Consider the following 15,932-nt stretch of genomic DNA (forward strand, 5'->3'; position numbering starts at 1 on the left):
TGAAATCAGAAGATTATTTCTTCTTGGCAGGAAAGCTATGACAAACCTACAAAGTGTGTTGAGAAGCTGAGACATGACTGCCAACAAAGGCCCGTATGGTCACTGTGGTTTCCCCAGTGATCACTTACGGCTGTGAGAGCTGGACTGTAAAGGAGGCAGAGTGTCAGAAGAATTGATGGCTTCGAGCTGTGGTGCTGCAGAAGACTCCTGAATGTCCCTTATACAGCAAGGAGATCAAACCAGTCAATATTAAGGGAGATCAACTCTGAACACTGGTTGGAAGGACTGCCGCTGAAGCCTGAAGCTCCAGTATTTTGGCCACCCAATGTGAAGAGCTGATTCATTGGAAAAGTCTCTGATGCTGGGAAAGATTGAGGGAAGAAGGAGAAGAGGGCATCAGAGGATGAGATGGCTGGATGGCATCACTGACTCGATGGATATGAGTTTGAGTAAACTCCGGGAGTTGGTGATGGACAGGGAGGCCTGGCGTGCTGCGATTCATGGGGTTGCAAAGAGTTGGACACGACTGAGCGACTGAACTGAACTGAGAATAAACAGAGATTTGAAAAGAGAACAGATTCTATGTCACTGCTTTCTATTCATTTTCTTAGTGGAAATTGTTGGACTGAACTTTCCAAAACTTAAATATCTAGTTGGATGGGTTTTACAAGAGATTGTTCATTTTATACTCTGATTTACTTTAATCAGACAAATGGATTAGAAGAAAGAAATTTCAGGTACATTTTTAATGGAAGATTTGTTCTTGGGAGAATAGAGGGGAAAAAGAATACATAAATTGTGATGGTGGGGTCCATAATAGCGGAGACTGTGAACCAAAGTCCACAGTTGCTAGGTGCCAGATTCTGTTCTAAGCCCTGCACTCACACTGACGTAATAATTACAGTGCACCGCTGACCACTAGCATGATCTCTGCTTCATAGAGCAGCTTGAGGCACAGCAAGGTTAAGCAGATGCATTGGTTTTGGGGGGCGTACTGCTTGAGAGCCCTGGAAATGTTGAAGACAACCTAGAGCTTGATTTTTTTTTTTTTTTTTTTTGCTTCTCGGTGTTATGGAGAGACCAGTGTGATTGTGGCACTGTGAGTCAGTGGTCAAGAAGTGAGGAAAGTGGGTGGGGGCTGCTCTTCTCTGGATCCCGGAGGCCTTGGCTGGGATTTTGAAAATGTATCTGAAGTGTGTGAACATACATCTGTATTGGTAAGGTTTGGAGGACAGAAGAATGGTAACATGATATAACTTTATATTTTGAAAGAATCTAAGATATAGTTATGACGTCTGGAAAACAAACTGTGAGTATGAGTGTGTGTCTGTGGCGGGTGGCCATGGAGGATCCTGGGACACTGAGGGGCTTGATGGCAGATGATGGGGGTGTGGGGAGAAGGTGAACTGTGGGAGTAGTCAGTGGTGATCAGACAGGTGATGTGTTTTGTAGATAGAGCTAGCAGGTTGAGCTGACCCTTGAATGTAGGATATGAGGAGAGAGGCGCTGGGGATAGTTCTAGAACGTTAGCATTGAGCAGCTGGGTTCCATTACCGGGACTGTTTTAGGAGGGCAGTTTTACTGAGGGGAGGGGAAATGGGTAGAATCAGTGTTTCTTTTCTATGTTGACATTGAGATACCTGTTTGACAACCTAGTGGACATGTTAGATCACACTCTTAGGAGGTCATATGTGAGCTTGGAGCTGGGGAATATAACTTTGAGAGTCAAGTGAGTATATATGGACTGGATGAAATCATTTAGGGAGAAGTGAGTACACATAAAGGGGAGATGGAAAGACTGAACCTTTTAAGTCCTTTGGTGTGTGATACCTGCAAGAGGAATCTATAAAGGGTGTTGAGAAGTAGACAGTGAGGGAGGAGTGTGTGATGTTCAGAAATCAAGTGAGAAACGGGTTCAGGATGGGTAGAGGGGTCAGCTGTAGCTGCCAGGAAAAGGGAATAAGGTAAAACCTAGTAATTGACCTCTAGATTTGTCTTTGCTAAATCCTGTTGATCCTGCTGTGCAGTATAGCCCTAAAATTCAGACTGCCCTTTTATAATCCTGGCAATGAACACTGTTAATCAGGTTTTAATCACTTTTCTCCTGGACTGTTTTTTGAATTATTACTTTCCCTCCTGATTACAATACAAAATGCATGTTTATTATAGAAAATATACAGTGATTGAAACCCCGCTTCCCCAATTCCTTACTCCACCTTACCACCAGATAGTCACAGATAACCTTCCTTCCCCCATCCATTTCTATCTCTTCATACATGTATGCATATAATGCTTAACTTTTGCTTTTTAAAATAAACATGGTAGAACTAATTATCTAATGTTAGAGATTCTCTGAGAATGTGTATGAATGTGTGGCAGCATCCATCATGGTGGAGTAACCTTCTAATGGAACTCCCCACGTTTCCCCCAATTATATCTTAAATATATTAAAAAAATCTCAAATAAAATATGAGAGTCCTGATGAATTTTCCAAAGATAAATTCTTCTCTAAGCCTTTAGTACATATAGCATAGTGATAAAAAACTTGGACTCTGTTTTTGAGAGTAACCCATGCATATAGCAGGAAATGTGGAAAATAGGGAAAAAGTATATTATTTTATAGAATAATTGTTGTTATAATTTTCATCCATTTCTTGCTGATCTTTTTTTTTTTTTTTGGTTTGTCTAAATGTGCATGCACAACATTTTGTTTGTTACTAACAAGGATCACACTATGTTTTCTAGCCAGCATTTTTTCATAATTTATTCTCTCTTCTATACTTATATAGTATTTTGGTCAAAGTATATAAGGAGTTTCATAATTCTGTTTGTTGTCAAATTGCTCTTCAAAAGGATTGTACCATTTGAAAGTATATTTATAAAGAATTTTGTTCTCTTTAAATTTTTAGGATAGACCACTTTCTTGTTGAACTCTTAAATGAAGTTCTACTTGGATACAAAGATGAGGACTAGATAACTTCTTGAGGTTCCTTCTAACCCCTAGGATGAAGATAATAACTAACATTTGTGTAGTGCTCTAAAGTTACAAAGTGAGTTCTCATACATCATCTCACTTGATCCTCACAACAGCCCTGTGAGGTAGGTAGGACAGGTATTGTTGTTCTCGTTTTAGAGATAAAAGAAACTGGTAGAGAGGTTAAGGATTTGGTCAGGTTTTATTTAAGTGTTTTAGCAGGGACTTGAATCCAGGTCATATGACTGCAATAATCACGTTCTTTTCACAAGATTTTATACAACTGCACATTTAGAATTGCTGTATGTCAGCTAGTAAAATGACATTTGTTCGGTACAGAAATAAACCTGTTGATAATATAAATACAGTGTCTTGCATTCCTTTTCCATGCCTCCTCCCCTGCCATTAAATGAATGACTCTCTTTTGATTAGGGGAAGGTAACTTAATTATATAGTTATATTAAACATCTACTGTTTTCCCCAACTTGTGGGGGGAGGGGGAAGTTACATTGTGTTTTTCATTCTGTGTGTGTGTGTGTTTGCGTGCGCATGCACTTGATGTAACTCAAAAGTATATCTCCATTACTTAGTCTCACACATGTAGCATAAAAGTCTTCAAGGAATAGATTATAGCTAGAACTTGAATCTTTTGGTTCTAGCATGATCCTAGAATTGCAAGCTTTTCAGGGTATTTACTCTTTTTTGTACTTCTTTAACCAAACTTGGGATTAATTAAGTACTCCAGGTGTAGCTGCTTACGATGTTCACAGAGGTACAGTGAGTGATAAGTGAGAGTGTGTGACAGTGGAGGGCAAACCAAGAAGAATCACAGCTAGTCTTCTCTTTGACCAGTTGCCTCATAAGGTAGAAGTTTGTAAACTGAATTGGGAGCTTGTTAGTGGCATTATCCTATTTTAGGAAACTGTCTCACAGTGTTTTCTGTACTGCCTTTAAACACTTAACATCACCAATGTTTAAAAAAATTTTTGTTTTGTTTCTTTTTTTCCTAGTTGTTGGTCTTGACGATATTATGGATGAAGGAGTTGTTAAAGAAAGTGGCAATGATACCATTGATGACGAAGAACTGATTTTACCTAACAGGAATTTGAGGGACAAAGTAGAAGAAAATTCAGTGAGATCACCAAGAAAATCACCTCGTTTAATGGCACAAGGTAACTCTACCAAAGAGACCTAGCTAGGAAATCAAATGAGGGACAGATGTGATCGAGTGTAAACTTGCTGAGCAGTGATAGTATTTTCTTGGTGTTTGCTAACCTGAGGCATTTTGATCATCAGTTTTGAGATTGTATCAATCTGTTGGTATGATTTTAAAAAAATTTTCATTGAAATTACACGATTCAGAGAGTTGACTAGTATCTATGAGTTTCCAGTACTTGCCATCCTACTACTTTTTTCCCTTTTCTTAGAGAAAACTGGTTTTATTAATTATTGTTACTTTTTTGGTATTCCATGTCTCTTAAGTAACACGTGTATATTGCTACTTCTTGACTATTCTGATGATTGTATTTATTGATTTCCCATTCTGGATGGTGAATTTAGCACTCTTTTCTCCTCTTGTTCCCCCATGAAACAAAAGTATATTTTCTCATTTTTCTAATAGATAATTTCACAAGATCAGTAGGAATTACTTACATTATTATGAGTCAGTATGCTGTTAGTGATGATCCTTTTAATAAACTGTTCTATACAACTTTGTCTTTCTGATTTAATAATTGATCATTTGCTTATTAGTTTACACGTTTGCACACACAGCTTTTAATGTACATATCAGTAATTACACCCTAACTACTCTGCCAGTGATCTGAATCGTTTCTGAATATATTTGTGCATATCAGGCATTCTGTCATTTTCATCTTGCTGAGGAAAGTGTCTTTGGGGACCTTCTGATCTGCTGCTATGTGCAGTGCTATGTTAGCCCTGTGTAAGCTAGAGGTGTGGTTCTTGTCCACAGAGCTCCCTTTACTAGTCTTCTGAGGATTCTGTTCTGTATTGCAGTTCCTATTTACTTTTCTTTGGTTTAGCTCCTTCGTTGGCCTCTTCTAGTAGTTTGTGAGGAAAAGGAGTATGTATGTATATATATTTTTAAACCTTGTATGTTTGCAAATGTATTTATAATCTGCTCTCACATTGGAATCATAGTCTGATTAAACATAGAATTCAGGGTTGCAAATTGTTTTTCCTCAGAAACTTGAAGGTGATACTCTATTTTGAGTCTGGGAAAATCTCTTGAATTATTTCACTGATTATTTTCCCCTTTATTTTCTCAGCTCTTGTTTCCTGAAACTATTATTCAAGTATTAGATAGTAGGGACGGGCTCTTCTATTTTCTTCACTTATCCACCTCTATCTTCTTCCTCTTCTTACTGAATTTTTCTCATGTTTATCCATCAACTTTTTCATCAAATTCTGAGTGTTCTTTTTTTGTTTTGGGAATAATGTTTTTTGTAGCATTTTGGCGTTGTTTCACGCATGTGGTATTTTATGTTGTCTTTCATAAGGTACTTCGGTTCAATTCAGTTCAGTCGCTCAGTTGTGTCCGACTCTTTGTGACCCTGTGAATCGCAGCCAGGCCTCTCTGTCCATCACCAACTCCCGGAGTTCACTCAGACTCACATCCATCGAATCAGTGATGCCATCCAGCCATCTCATCCTCTGTCGTCCCCTTCTCCTCCTGCCCCCAATCCTTCCCAGCATCAGAGTCTTTTCCAATGAGTCAGCTTTTCGCATCAGGTGACCAAAGTACTGGAGTTTCAGCTTCAGCATCATTCCTTCCAATGAATACCCAGGACTGATCTCCTTCAGAATGGACTGGTTGGATCTCCTTGCAGTCCAAGGGACTCTCAAGAGTCTTCTCCAACACCACAGTTCATAACCATCAATTCTTTGGCGCTCAGCCTTCTTCACAGTCCAACTCTCACATCCATACATGAACACTGGAAAAACCATAGCCTTGACTAGACGGACCTTTGTTGGCAAAGTAATGTCACTGCTTTTGAATATGCTATCTAGGTTGGTCATAACTTTTCTCCCAAGGAGTAAGTGTCTTTAAATTTCATGGCTGCAATCACCATCTGCAGTGATTTTGGAGCCCAGAAAAATAAAGTCTGACACTGTTTCCACTGTTTCCCCATCTGTTTCCCATGAACTGATGGGACCAGATGCCATGATCTTCGTTTTCTGAACGTTGAGTTTTAAGCCAACTTTTTCACTCTCCTCTTTCACTTACCTCAAGAGGCTTTTGAGTTCCTCTTCACTTTCTGCCATAAGGGTGGTGTCATGTGCATATCTGAGGTTATTGATATTTCTCCCGGCAATCTTGATTCCAGCTTATGCTTCTTCCAGCCCAGGATTTCTCATGATGTACTCTGCATATAAGTTAAATAAGCAGGGTGACAATATACAGCCTTGACATACTCCTTTTCCTATTTGGAACCAGTCTGTTGTTCCATGTCCAGTTCTAACTGTTGCTTCCTGACCTGCATATAGGTTTCTTAAGAGGCAGGTCAGGTGGTCTGGTATGCCCATCTCTTTCAGAATTGTCCACAGTTTATTGTGATCCACACAGTCAAAGGCTTTGGCATAGTCAATAAAGCAGAAATAGATGTTTTTCTGGAACTCTTTTGCTTTTTCGATGATCTAGCGGATGTTGGCAATTTGATCTCTGGTTCCTCTGCCTTTTCTAAAACCAGCTTGAACATCTGGAAGTTCACGGTTCACGTATTGCTGAAGCCTGGCTTGGAGAATTTTGATCATTACTTTACTAGCGTGTGAGGTGAGTGCAATTGTGCAGTAGTTTGAGCATTCCTTGGCATTGCCTTTCTTTGGGATTGGAATGAAAACTGACCTTTTCCAATCCTGTGGCCACTGCTGAGTTTTCCAAATTTGCTGGCATATTGAGTCTGCACTTTTCACGGCATCATCTTTCAGGATTTGAAATAGCTCAACTGGAATTCCATCATCTCCACTAGCTTTGTTCGTAGTGATGCTTTCTAAGGCCCACTTGACTTCACATTCCAGGATGTCTGGCTCTAGGTCAGTGATCACACCATCGTGATTATCTGTGTCGTGAAGATCTTTTTTGTACAGTTCTTCTGTGTATTCTTGCCGTCTCTTCTTAATATCTTCTACTTCTGTTAGGTCCATACCATTTCTGTCCTTTATTGAGCCCATCTTTGCATGAAATGTTCCCTTGGTACTTCTCATTTTCTTGAAGAGATCTCTAGTCTTTCCCATTCTGTTGTTTTCCTCTATTTCTTTTCATTGATCGCTGAGGAAGGCTTTCTTATCTTCTTGCTATTCTTTGGAACTCTGCATTCAGATGCTTATATCTACTTAACAGTGTTTTAAACTTTTTAAAATTTCTTCTCCTTTTTCTTTTATTTTTTTGCTTCTGTTTTTCATGTTAAGAGACTTTCCTAAAATGTCTGATCATTGGTAGTTTGCTCAGTGTTTAATGTTTTGTTGACTGTGAGCATTCTCTATGTTAATCTGGCTGTGTAACTTTTTGGAAGAATCCCTGATATTAGAATTTAGATTGTTAGATTACTAGCATACATGGAAACCATTTAGGGAAGCTGACGGGGGCATCTCAGCTTTCAGCACATAGAGATTCACATAATCTTAAAAATTTCAGTGTACTTTACAGCCACTCTTATTTGTGCTTAATGTTCCTTAGTCTTGAAACTGTTTTTATACTCCTTAAAGAGTAAGCCTCTGGTCTTGGATAAGAAACTGGGAAGAGCAGTTGCCCAGTAGATGAAACAGAGGAGAGGGAGCGTGGGGTCCAACTGCTTCTTAAATAGCTTGGCTTTCAATTCCTCATGTGAACTGCCTGCCTTCCTCCCTGTTTTAGGATCATCTGGGGTCACCAGTTCCTAAACCTTTGGAGATGCCAGTGGTGTTGGTTTGGCCAGCCCTGCCAGTTAGTGTTTACCTTGGGGGGATTTTCTGCATCAGTGTTTGATCATCTTTGTTTGGCTTCCTAAATTGTCCCTGTTTACTCTTATTCTTCCTTTTCTTTTAGATTTGTAGTTTTGGATAGTTTTGATGTGGGGTTTAAGAAGTAAATTAACTGAGATGTATATATTTACTTATCTTTTCCTCACTTTTTTTTTTTAATTGGTTATTTGGTAGATATTTGTGACTTTGAGAAATGAAAGAATAGAATGAACATTACAGACAACGATAAATGTGTGGCCTATGTAGTCTGGCTTCAAACTAAGGCAGTTCATAGTTAGAGGAGATAGTTAAATTATCCTTTGCTAAGTAATCAATTACTATTGAAAAATAGCTTTTTGTTTAAATACCTTCACAGTTGTATGTGCTATTCATTTATCAACCACTTAGATAATGGGTTTTAAAAGTTTTTCATTTATTTCAGGGCAGATAAATATAGTAGAGTTATAAATTATTACAGACTGCTTTCAAAACTTTAAAAATCATCAAAGTATTGATAACAAATCATAAAAATTTTAGTTATTTAAAAATGTTCATGTATCTGAGCTTGAGTGGTTCATAATCCAGGAAGTAATTTTTTAAAGTTGTTGGGTACCTACCTGAAGACTAGATATTGTACCAAGTCTTGGGGGGATTAGGAAAGGTCTCTAAGGTTAGGATGACCATATAATTTATAATCCAAACGGGGACACTTGAGTGTCGTGACTGCAGGCATTTTCTAGGGAAGTTAGAGACGGAGGAGGACACGTAACGCCTTCTGTAAGACAGTCACAGCTCAGGGTTAGTGATACGTGACAAATTAGGAGAATGTTCTAAATTGCATTGTAGGGTTTTGTGTTAAAAAGGAAAGAGGCTTTTTTAAATTGGTGACTTTTAGTTTTCCTGCAGAGTTGATTCAGAGGTATTGATATGCGTAGGCTTGGATATATAGCTCCTTATTTTGTATTTCAGTTTGTGGGTTGTTTTTCTGCTTAGTGAATTGTTATATTTTTTTCTTAGTGAATCATTTAGCTTTCTTTCCAATTTCTTTTCACATTGTGTTTCTGTTTTCCTTGGAGGATGTATCCAGTAAATTATTTTCATACTTTCCACATTTTCCCTTCTGAAACATTTTCTTGGTTTCAGTCTTTTTAAATATAATTTCTTTTTTGGTTGATCTGTGTACTTCAGTGTATATTTGACTTCTTGGTATATTTAAACTAGTGAAAGAATAGATTGAATGCTAAAATGGAGATACAATGGAAGTACATTTATAAGGGCATTAGAATTCCTTTGAGGCTGTAATGAAACTCATGCAGATCCTATTGTGATAGATGGTTTAGTTTAGATTTAATTGCACTTGAATTTGTTTGGTTTTATATATTTAAAGGTATTTAATATTTAAAACTGTATGATAACCTTGTTTGAAATGGGTAGTAATATAAAGGATCTTAATTAATTTTAGTCTCAGCTTATTTTTATAAAAAGGAAACTTGATAAAAAATATTTGTCTTATTGTAAAATATAATATCAGTCTGAATTTTATAGAGGTTTTTTTCCTGCCTCAGAATTGATAGAACTTTGCTAATTATAAAATTTAACATATCTAAAATATGGTCCATCACGAGTAGATATTTAGTACATTTTCATTGAAATGGGAAAATGAATTTTATAGCTCAGAATAAATTGCACTGAAATAAAAATAAAAACACATGACAACATAACTAAGTTATTTTTATTTATTTTTTTCCCTTGTGATAGAACAAGTAAGAAATTTGCGACAAAGCACTATTGCCAAGCGTTCAAATGCAGCACCTTTAAATAGCACAAAAAAGGCATCTGGGAAGACTGTGTCTGCCCCTAAAGTAGGCGTGAAACAACCAGAAAGGTGTCAGATTAAAGAAGAAGCTGGTACATCACCGAAATCAGAACACCAAAAAGAGAGCAGAAAGAGCAACCGACACAGTGGACAGGTTGAAGCAGCAGTTTCATCTTGTCTTGAAATGAAGGATGAAGCTGGATTAGATTCTGAGCAGAAGTGTAATAATCAGGGAGAAGCAAATGTGCCATCTCATGAGTTAAATTCTCCACTCCTTTCAGAGACTTGTATTAATATTGAAAAAAAGAAAAGTGAAACTCTGGAATGTAAAACCAAGTCTGTTAGCCCATTATTTAAGTTTTCAGATAAAGAAGAAGATGAACAAAACGATTCCATTTCAGGTAAAATGGATGAGACTATTGTTGAAGAAATGAAGGCAGAAGAAGTTGAACAAGAATCAAAGGTGACAGTTAAATTACCCCACAAAGATGACAATGTCATTAAGGAACCTGCATCTTGTGATGCTTTCTCTGGCAGTTCTGCTTGTACAAACCCAAACAAGACAGAAAAGAACTTTGTCAGTTTGTCTGGTTCTGTGGATAAAGTAAATGAATGTAGTTTGGAATTGCAGGATAGCATGGAAGTTGCTGTTAAAGCTAAGAACTCCCCTCTATTTCAAAGAAATGAAATAGAAATGGCTTATTGTAAAGGTACAGAGTCTAATGATAAGCAATTGGAGGGCACCAGATTTAATAAATCAAACTTGGAGGTGGTTAATACTGGTGCTTTTGAACCAGAAAGTAATACTTTAGAAAATGCTATTTGTGATGCACCTGACCAAAATTCAGAACAGTTGAATATTGTTGAAGATATTAAAATGGAGTTTCATGAAACAGCAACCCTTCAGGATGATAGAGATAGTCAGTCAAGTAGTGTTTCTTCTTTAGAATCAAAAAACATAAAATCGAAACATAAAAAACCTGTAATTCATCCTAAGCAAACCTTGACCACAGATACTCAGAAAAAAGTTGCTACAGCAAAGCATGAATTAATGCATAACAAAACTAAAGCTAATGTCAAAAGTGTGAAGCGGAATGCTGATGAATCAGAATCTAAGCAGAATTTTCATAGGCCAGTCAAAGTGAGAAAAAAACAAGTTGATAAGGATTCAAAGATTCAGAGTTGCATTTCTGGGGTTAAATCTGTGAAAAATCAAACTCATTCTATATTCAAAAAAACATCACAGGATCAAAATTTAGTACAGATTTCCAAACCCTTAACTCATTCTATGAGTGATAAACCTCATGGTCACCCTAGTTGCTCTAAAGAACCTCACCATTCTGTACAAACTGGACACTCATTGCAGGCCAGTCAGAAACAGTGCCATAAGCCCCAGCAGCCGACCCTAGCCGCGAGAACCAATAGTCATGTGAAGGAAGAGCTGGAGCATGCAGGTGGTGGAGAACATTTAAAGGAAGAAGAAAAATTGAAATTAAAAAAACCTGAGAAGAATCTACAACCACGCCAAAGAAGAAGCAGCAAAAGTTTTTCTTTGGATGAGCCACCGTTGTTCATTCCAGACAACATAGCTACTGTAAAAAGGGAAGGCTTAGATCATAGTTCTTCATTCGAATGCAAATATATCTGGACTCCCAGCAAGCAGTGTGGGTTTTGCAAAAAACCACATGGCAACAGGTGTGTGTGTGTGTGTGTGTATGTATGTATGTGATATGTATATTAAAGAGAAATTGCTATTTTTTAGAGTGAGATTAGTGGGAGAACTTTTTATAGAAAGATGATTTAATATGCAAAGACTTTTGCAAAAACAAAACCCCCCCCTCAGTCCTGGATGATAGAAAGATGGAGCCACTGTTCAGTATTCTAGAACACTTTAAAATACATAGTCTGACCAAAAACTGATATATATGGAATTGTTTTGTCATTGTAATCAGTTAGACTGTAACTTAGTCATTGCATCTTAAAAAAAAATCAGAAAATTTTTATAGTGCTTTGGGCCTGTAAGTTATATGTTATTTTGTTTGGCTTGAAAAGAATTAGTAATAAAATGTGAAGGGCATAATGGAAATTTTATATATATATACACACATACACTTTTGTTTGTTTATTTTTAATGAAGCAGTTACTCTGACTTAATACTGCTACTTTATAACTATCAAACTTGACTTTAGAATGAAATTTGATAGCTAAAACAACTATTAAATTACCCAGGGGAATTTTGTATGTAACATGGGATGGAGTGAAACATATATTTTGTTTTTTGCTATTTTAGTGATTTGGATTTCCTGTGAATTCTCCTCTTTTAGGAGGTGATTTTATAGTGCTGCCCTTGACATTCTTTCCACAGGACTCAGTGTTACCCCTAGTTTTATGACACTGCCATCCTCTCCGCTTCCCCTCTGCCCCCTCCCCACCCCCCCTGTATTTTTTATTTGCTAGCTTTTTCAGAAAAAGAGAACAAGAGATGAAGTGGAGTTTTCAGCTACAAGATTATCCTGTTCAAGTGTTGAGATTGCTGTTGGAACTTCTAACAACATTGATATAATAAAAGAACATTATAACTTACACACTGTAATATTATCTTTACTCATGAAAGTGAATGTTAGTATGAAAATGAAACTCTTTAGGGAGGGACAGTTTAGTGCAGTGTGCTGTACTACATTATTTGATGTGGAAGATGGTGGTTGGGAGTTGCTGGGGCTGTTCTGTAAAAAATAACTTTTATATCAAGTTCCTTCATTTGTGATTCAGCCTGTAGCCTATTTTTAGTGTCAGCGGTTACTTTATAACAGCATATTCCCAGTTTTTAAAACTTCTGACTTATTTGAATATAGTGCTTCATTTGCCCTCACTTTTGTGCTCTTTATGCTTTTTTGTTTGCTTGTTTAAAATACCTTATTAAAATATTCTAAAGTGGGCTTAAGAGAATTAAGGGCTGGATGGTCCTTATGTATTTTAGAAGACCTTGTTTCTTTGCAAGCATCTTCTAAAAATGATCACACTGACGTGTTGTCAGAGTAATCAGATAGAAGCCTTAAAGTGAATGAGTTTCTGCATGAAACTTTGGCCTAGAGTTGGAAGCCATGGTATAAAGTAGCTTTTTTGAGATAACTTCTGTTATGATGGCCTGGTCCTCAGGAGTTTGCCCAGGCTTTTGAATGAAGACTGTCACTTCACCAACATCAGTTATTTTCCTAATACGAAGATTTAGTGTTAAGTCTCATTGTTCTTTTACCTAAAGCTGCCTTTTGAATCTACCCTATAAAACCTAGAATTTCTTTGTCTCCATCTGGAAAATGACCTAATATTCTAATATTAGATGTGTAGGGATTTTGAGTTTACCCTATGTAATTGAAATGAATATTATAATATTGGAAAATCAATTTTGGAAGCAACATTTCTCATTACTTCAATTATGTGAATAAAAAAGCTTAAGTTATTGGTGGTTTTTTTCTTTACATGTTAATTAGCCTTCACTACTTTGATGCGTTCTGCTTGTATACACTGAGGTTACTCAAAAAAATGCAACTGCCATGCAGCATGTAATTTTCCTAGTTTAATCCATGTGTAAGTACATGAATTTATTAGGAAGGACATATGTGGAAATAATTTTCATCCATTTCTTTCATCTCATGTACTAGCTACATTCAGTAAAAACTTTGTTAATGTGACTTTTTTTTTTAGCACTTGTGATATATTTATTCCTATAAACGTTATTTTATTACTTCAGCATTTTATATATAATACAACTGAGGTTAGCTTCATGTTTATGCTTCCATTTGGAAATTATATTTTTAAATACAGATTTGTTCATTGCGTGGCCAAATGTAATATTTGACCTTAAGAAACTTCTGTACATGTCCTAAAGGCAGTAAGCATCGACTGCCTTACGGTTTACGCTTCATCCTGTTTCAGCTTCCATTTATTTTCCGGATTCTCCTTACAGCTAAGGCATATTCATTATTGTAAAAACCAGACTATTTAATCGTTTTTTTTAAAGTTACCTTTAAACTTCTTTTTAAACATAAACTGGTTGGCATTTTGGAAGGAAGAAATCTTAGTCTTTTCACAATACCTATGTTGTAGTTTCTAGGATTCCCTCCCTCTCCAAGTGACATTTGCATCTTCAGTTTGTATTACACTTTCTTGTCCAGTTTTAAAAGATTAGTTCATTGGATGAAATTTAGAAACAAAAAAGTCTACTTAGCATAATTGAGTCATAGCTTTAAGCAAGAAACCTTTTTCTTAAAAATGGAAATTTTCTCTTAGTGATTCTGGTTTTTCTCAGGAGTTTACAGGTTTGATAGATAAATATTTTTCTCTGCAGATTAGATTGTTAGTGACAACAACAATAATTTAGTGTTTATGTGGAAATCATTTTATCCTAGGGAAGAGTGAGTACATGTACATTCACAGTAATACAGTCTCAATTACTTTTATATCTAGAACCTGATGGCTCATCTTAAAATATCTCTGTTGTTTGTGACTTTTTAAGAACAGGAATTCTCAACGTTGCCTTTGTGGTTTGCTCTGAAGAAACATGGAAATTTTCTAAGAATATGTTTTAATTTGTGCCAAAAAGATTAGAATTAGGATTACATTTTAAACTGTTTAAATTATAATAGGATTTAAAATTTTGTGTATGAACATATAACAGTAGTAGAACACAACAGATATTTTTAAAGTTTTCCATTTAACTGATTTCATGCTGACTTGGTCCAATTAATTCAGAGCTAAACTTCACATGTTAATTGTTTTTGGTGAAATATTTAACACCCAGGTTATAGTCTTCTTTGAGTGATTTTGCCTGTTGGTGATGAGAATTTCAAGGACAGAGCAGAAAGTAGGAGAGTATGTTCACTATTTGATCCATACTCCATTTTTAAGCCATGAGAAATATGAAAAGGGAAGACAATGTATCTTCTCTTTTTTGAAAAGCCATTTAAAAATATATATATGGTTATAAAGTTTGTAATACTGCTAATTATTTCCTTTTTTGAAATTCTCCAGTTTCATTTTCAAGTCAATTACATTTTCCCTTAGGACATGGTAATAATATTCATCAGTGTAATTTTTTGGTTTTTCAGAATTATATTTAAGTATATTACTTACATAAAATATAAATCATTAAGATTACATCTGTGGTTGGCACTGTAGTTTTGAGATTTGTTTTTCAGAGCTTCTCAAGTTCGAGGAGGTATTTCCAGAATAAACTTGGGGTATGGTGATATAGTGAATACTTTCTACATAATAAAGTGACTCTTCCCTGGTCAAATAAAGATTTGAAATTTCCTAATATGTGCTTTATAGTTTGTTAGTTAGGTTTGGATTTGGGACAAAAGCATAGCCATGGTCATAGTTGAAACTATTCCAGGCTTGCTTTGAAGAAATTGTTAATATAGCTGTGATGGGGAACACATTAGCTTTCCTTCAGTATTTCAAAAGAATCAACCTAGGTAGTTATTTTCAAGAAATGGGAGTTCTTACAACTTTGCAGTCTGAAATAGAAGAACTTTTCTATTTTTTAAGCTTTGTATTTTTCTGTTGGCTATATGATCTGTATCAATGAAACATGCAATAGACCTATCTAAAATCTTCCACGCCTAGAAACCATTTCTGTCTTGCAGACAAATACCACATTGTTAGAAAGTTTTCTCATTAGGGCTATGAATCCAAAATATTCTGTATTTTTACTTAAAGCATGAGTTTTGTTTTTTTAATTTGTGTTTTTCAGTGATTTTTTTTTTTTTTTTAATGAACCATGGAAGAAATGGTGACTTAACCCTAAAAAGCTAGCATAAGTATCACCACTTCAAGAATGGTGAATTACAGACATGAAAAAACAAAGTTTCCTTAGTGCACAGCAGTGGTTGGTCCACAATATAGACAAGGGCACACGAGATGGAAGAGTGGAGTGGTCTGCAGTCAGGGACTTGATTTCAAGATATCCTGCAAGGTTTGAAACTCAGGCTCTGAATTTTATAGTCTCTGAGTTAAAATAGGACCTCTGATTATATTTAGAGAGAGTAGGCTATATCACCCAGTATATTACCTTTAGCATCTTACTGGACAATATTTTAAAAGGAGTTTACACTGGCATCTGTTGCCACCAGCTGCTTTATTTTACCATTTCAGTTTGTACTCGTGGATTATGGTTTAATATGC

General features: G+C 36.2%; 1 protein-coding gene across 7 annotated transcripts in view; it reads left to right on the top strand.

Annotated features, from left to right (window-relative positions):
- The window catches only part of PHF3 (PHD finger protein 3), a 92,134-nt gene that overhangs the window by 53,701 nt on the left and 22,501 nt on the right, over positions 1-15,932 (top strand). For 5 of the 7 annotated variants that reach the window (XM_070376168.1, XM_070376162.1, XM_070376164.1 and 2 more), the window contains 2 exons: positions 3,985-4,146; positions 9,692-11,444. In XM_070376168.1, the coding sequence (XP_070232269.1) occupies positions 3,985-4,146; positions 9,692-11,444 (1,915 nt within the window). Of the gene's footprint in view, positions 1-2,909; positions 3,100-3,984; positions 4,147-9,691; positions 11,445-15,932 lie in introns of those variants that run through there. The other 2 variants (XM_070376165.1, XM_070376167.1) reach the window with 2 other exon arrangements.

Source organism: Bos mutus, chromosome 9 (genome assembly GCF_027580195.1).
Source record: "Bos mutus isolate GX-2022 chromosome 9, NWIPB_WYAK_1.1, whole genome shotgun sequence".
NCBI lineage: Eukaryota > Metazoa > Chordata > Mammalia > Artiodactyla > Bovidae > Bos > Bos mutus.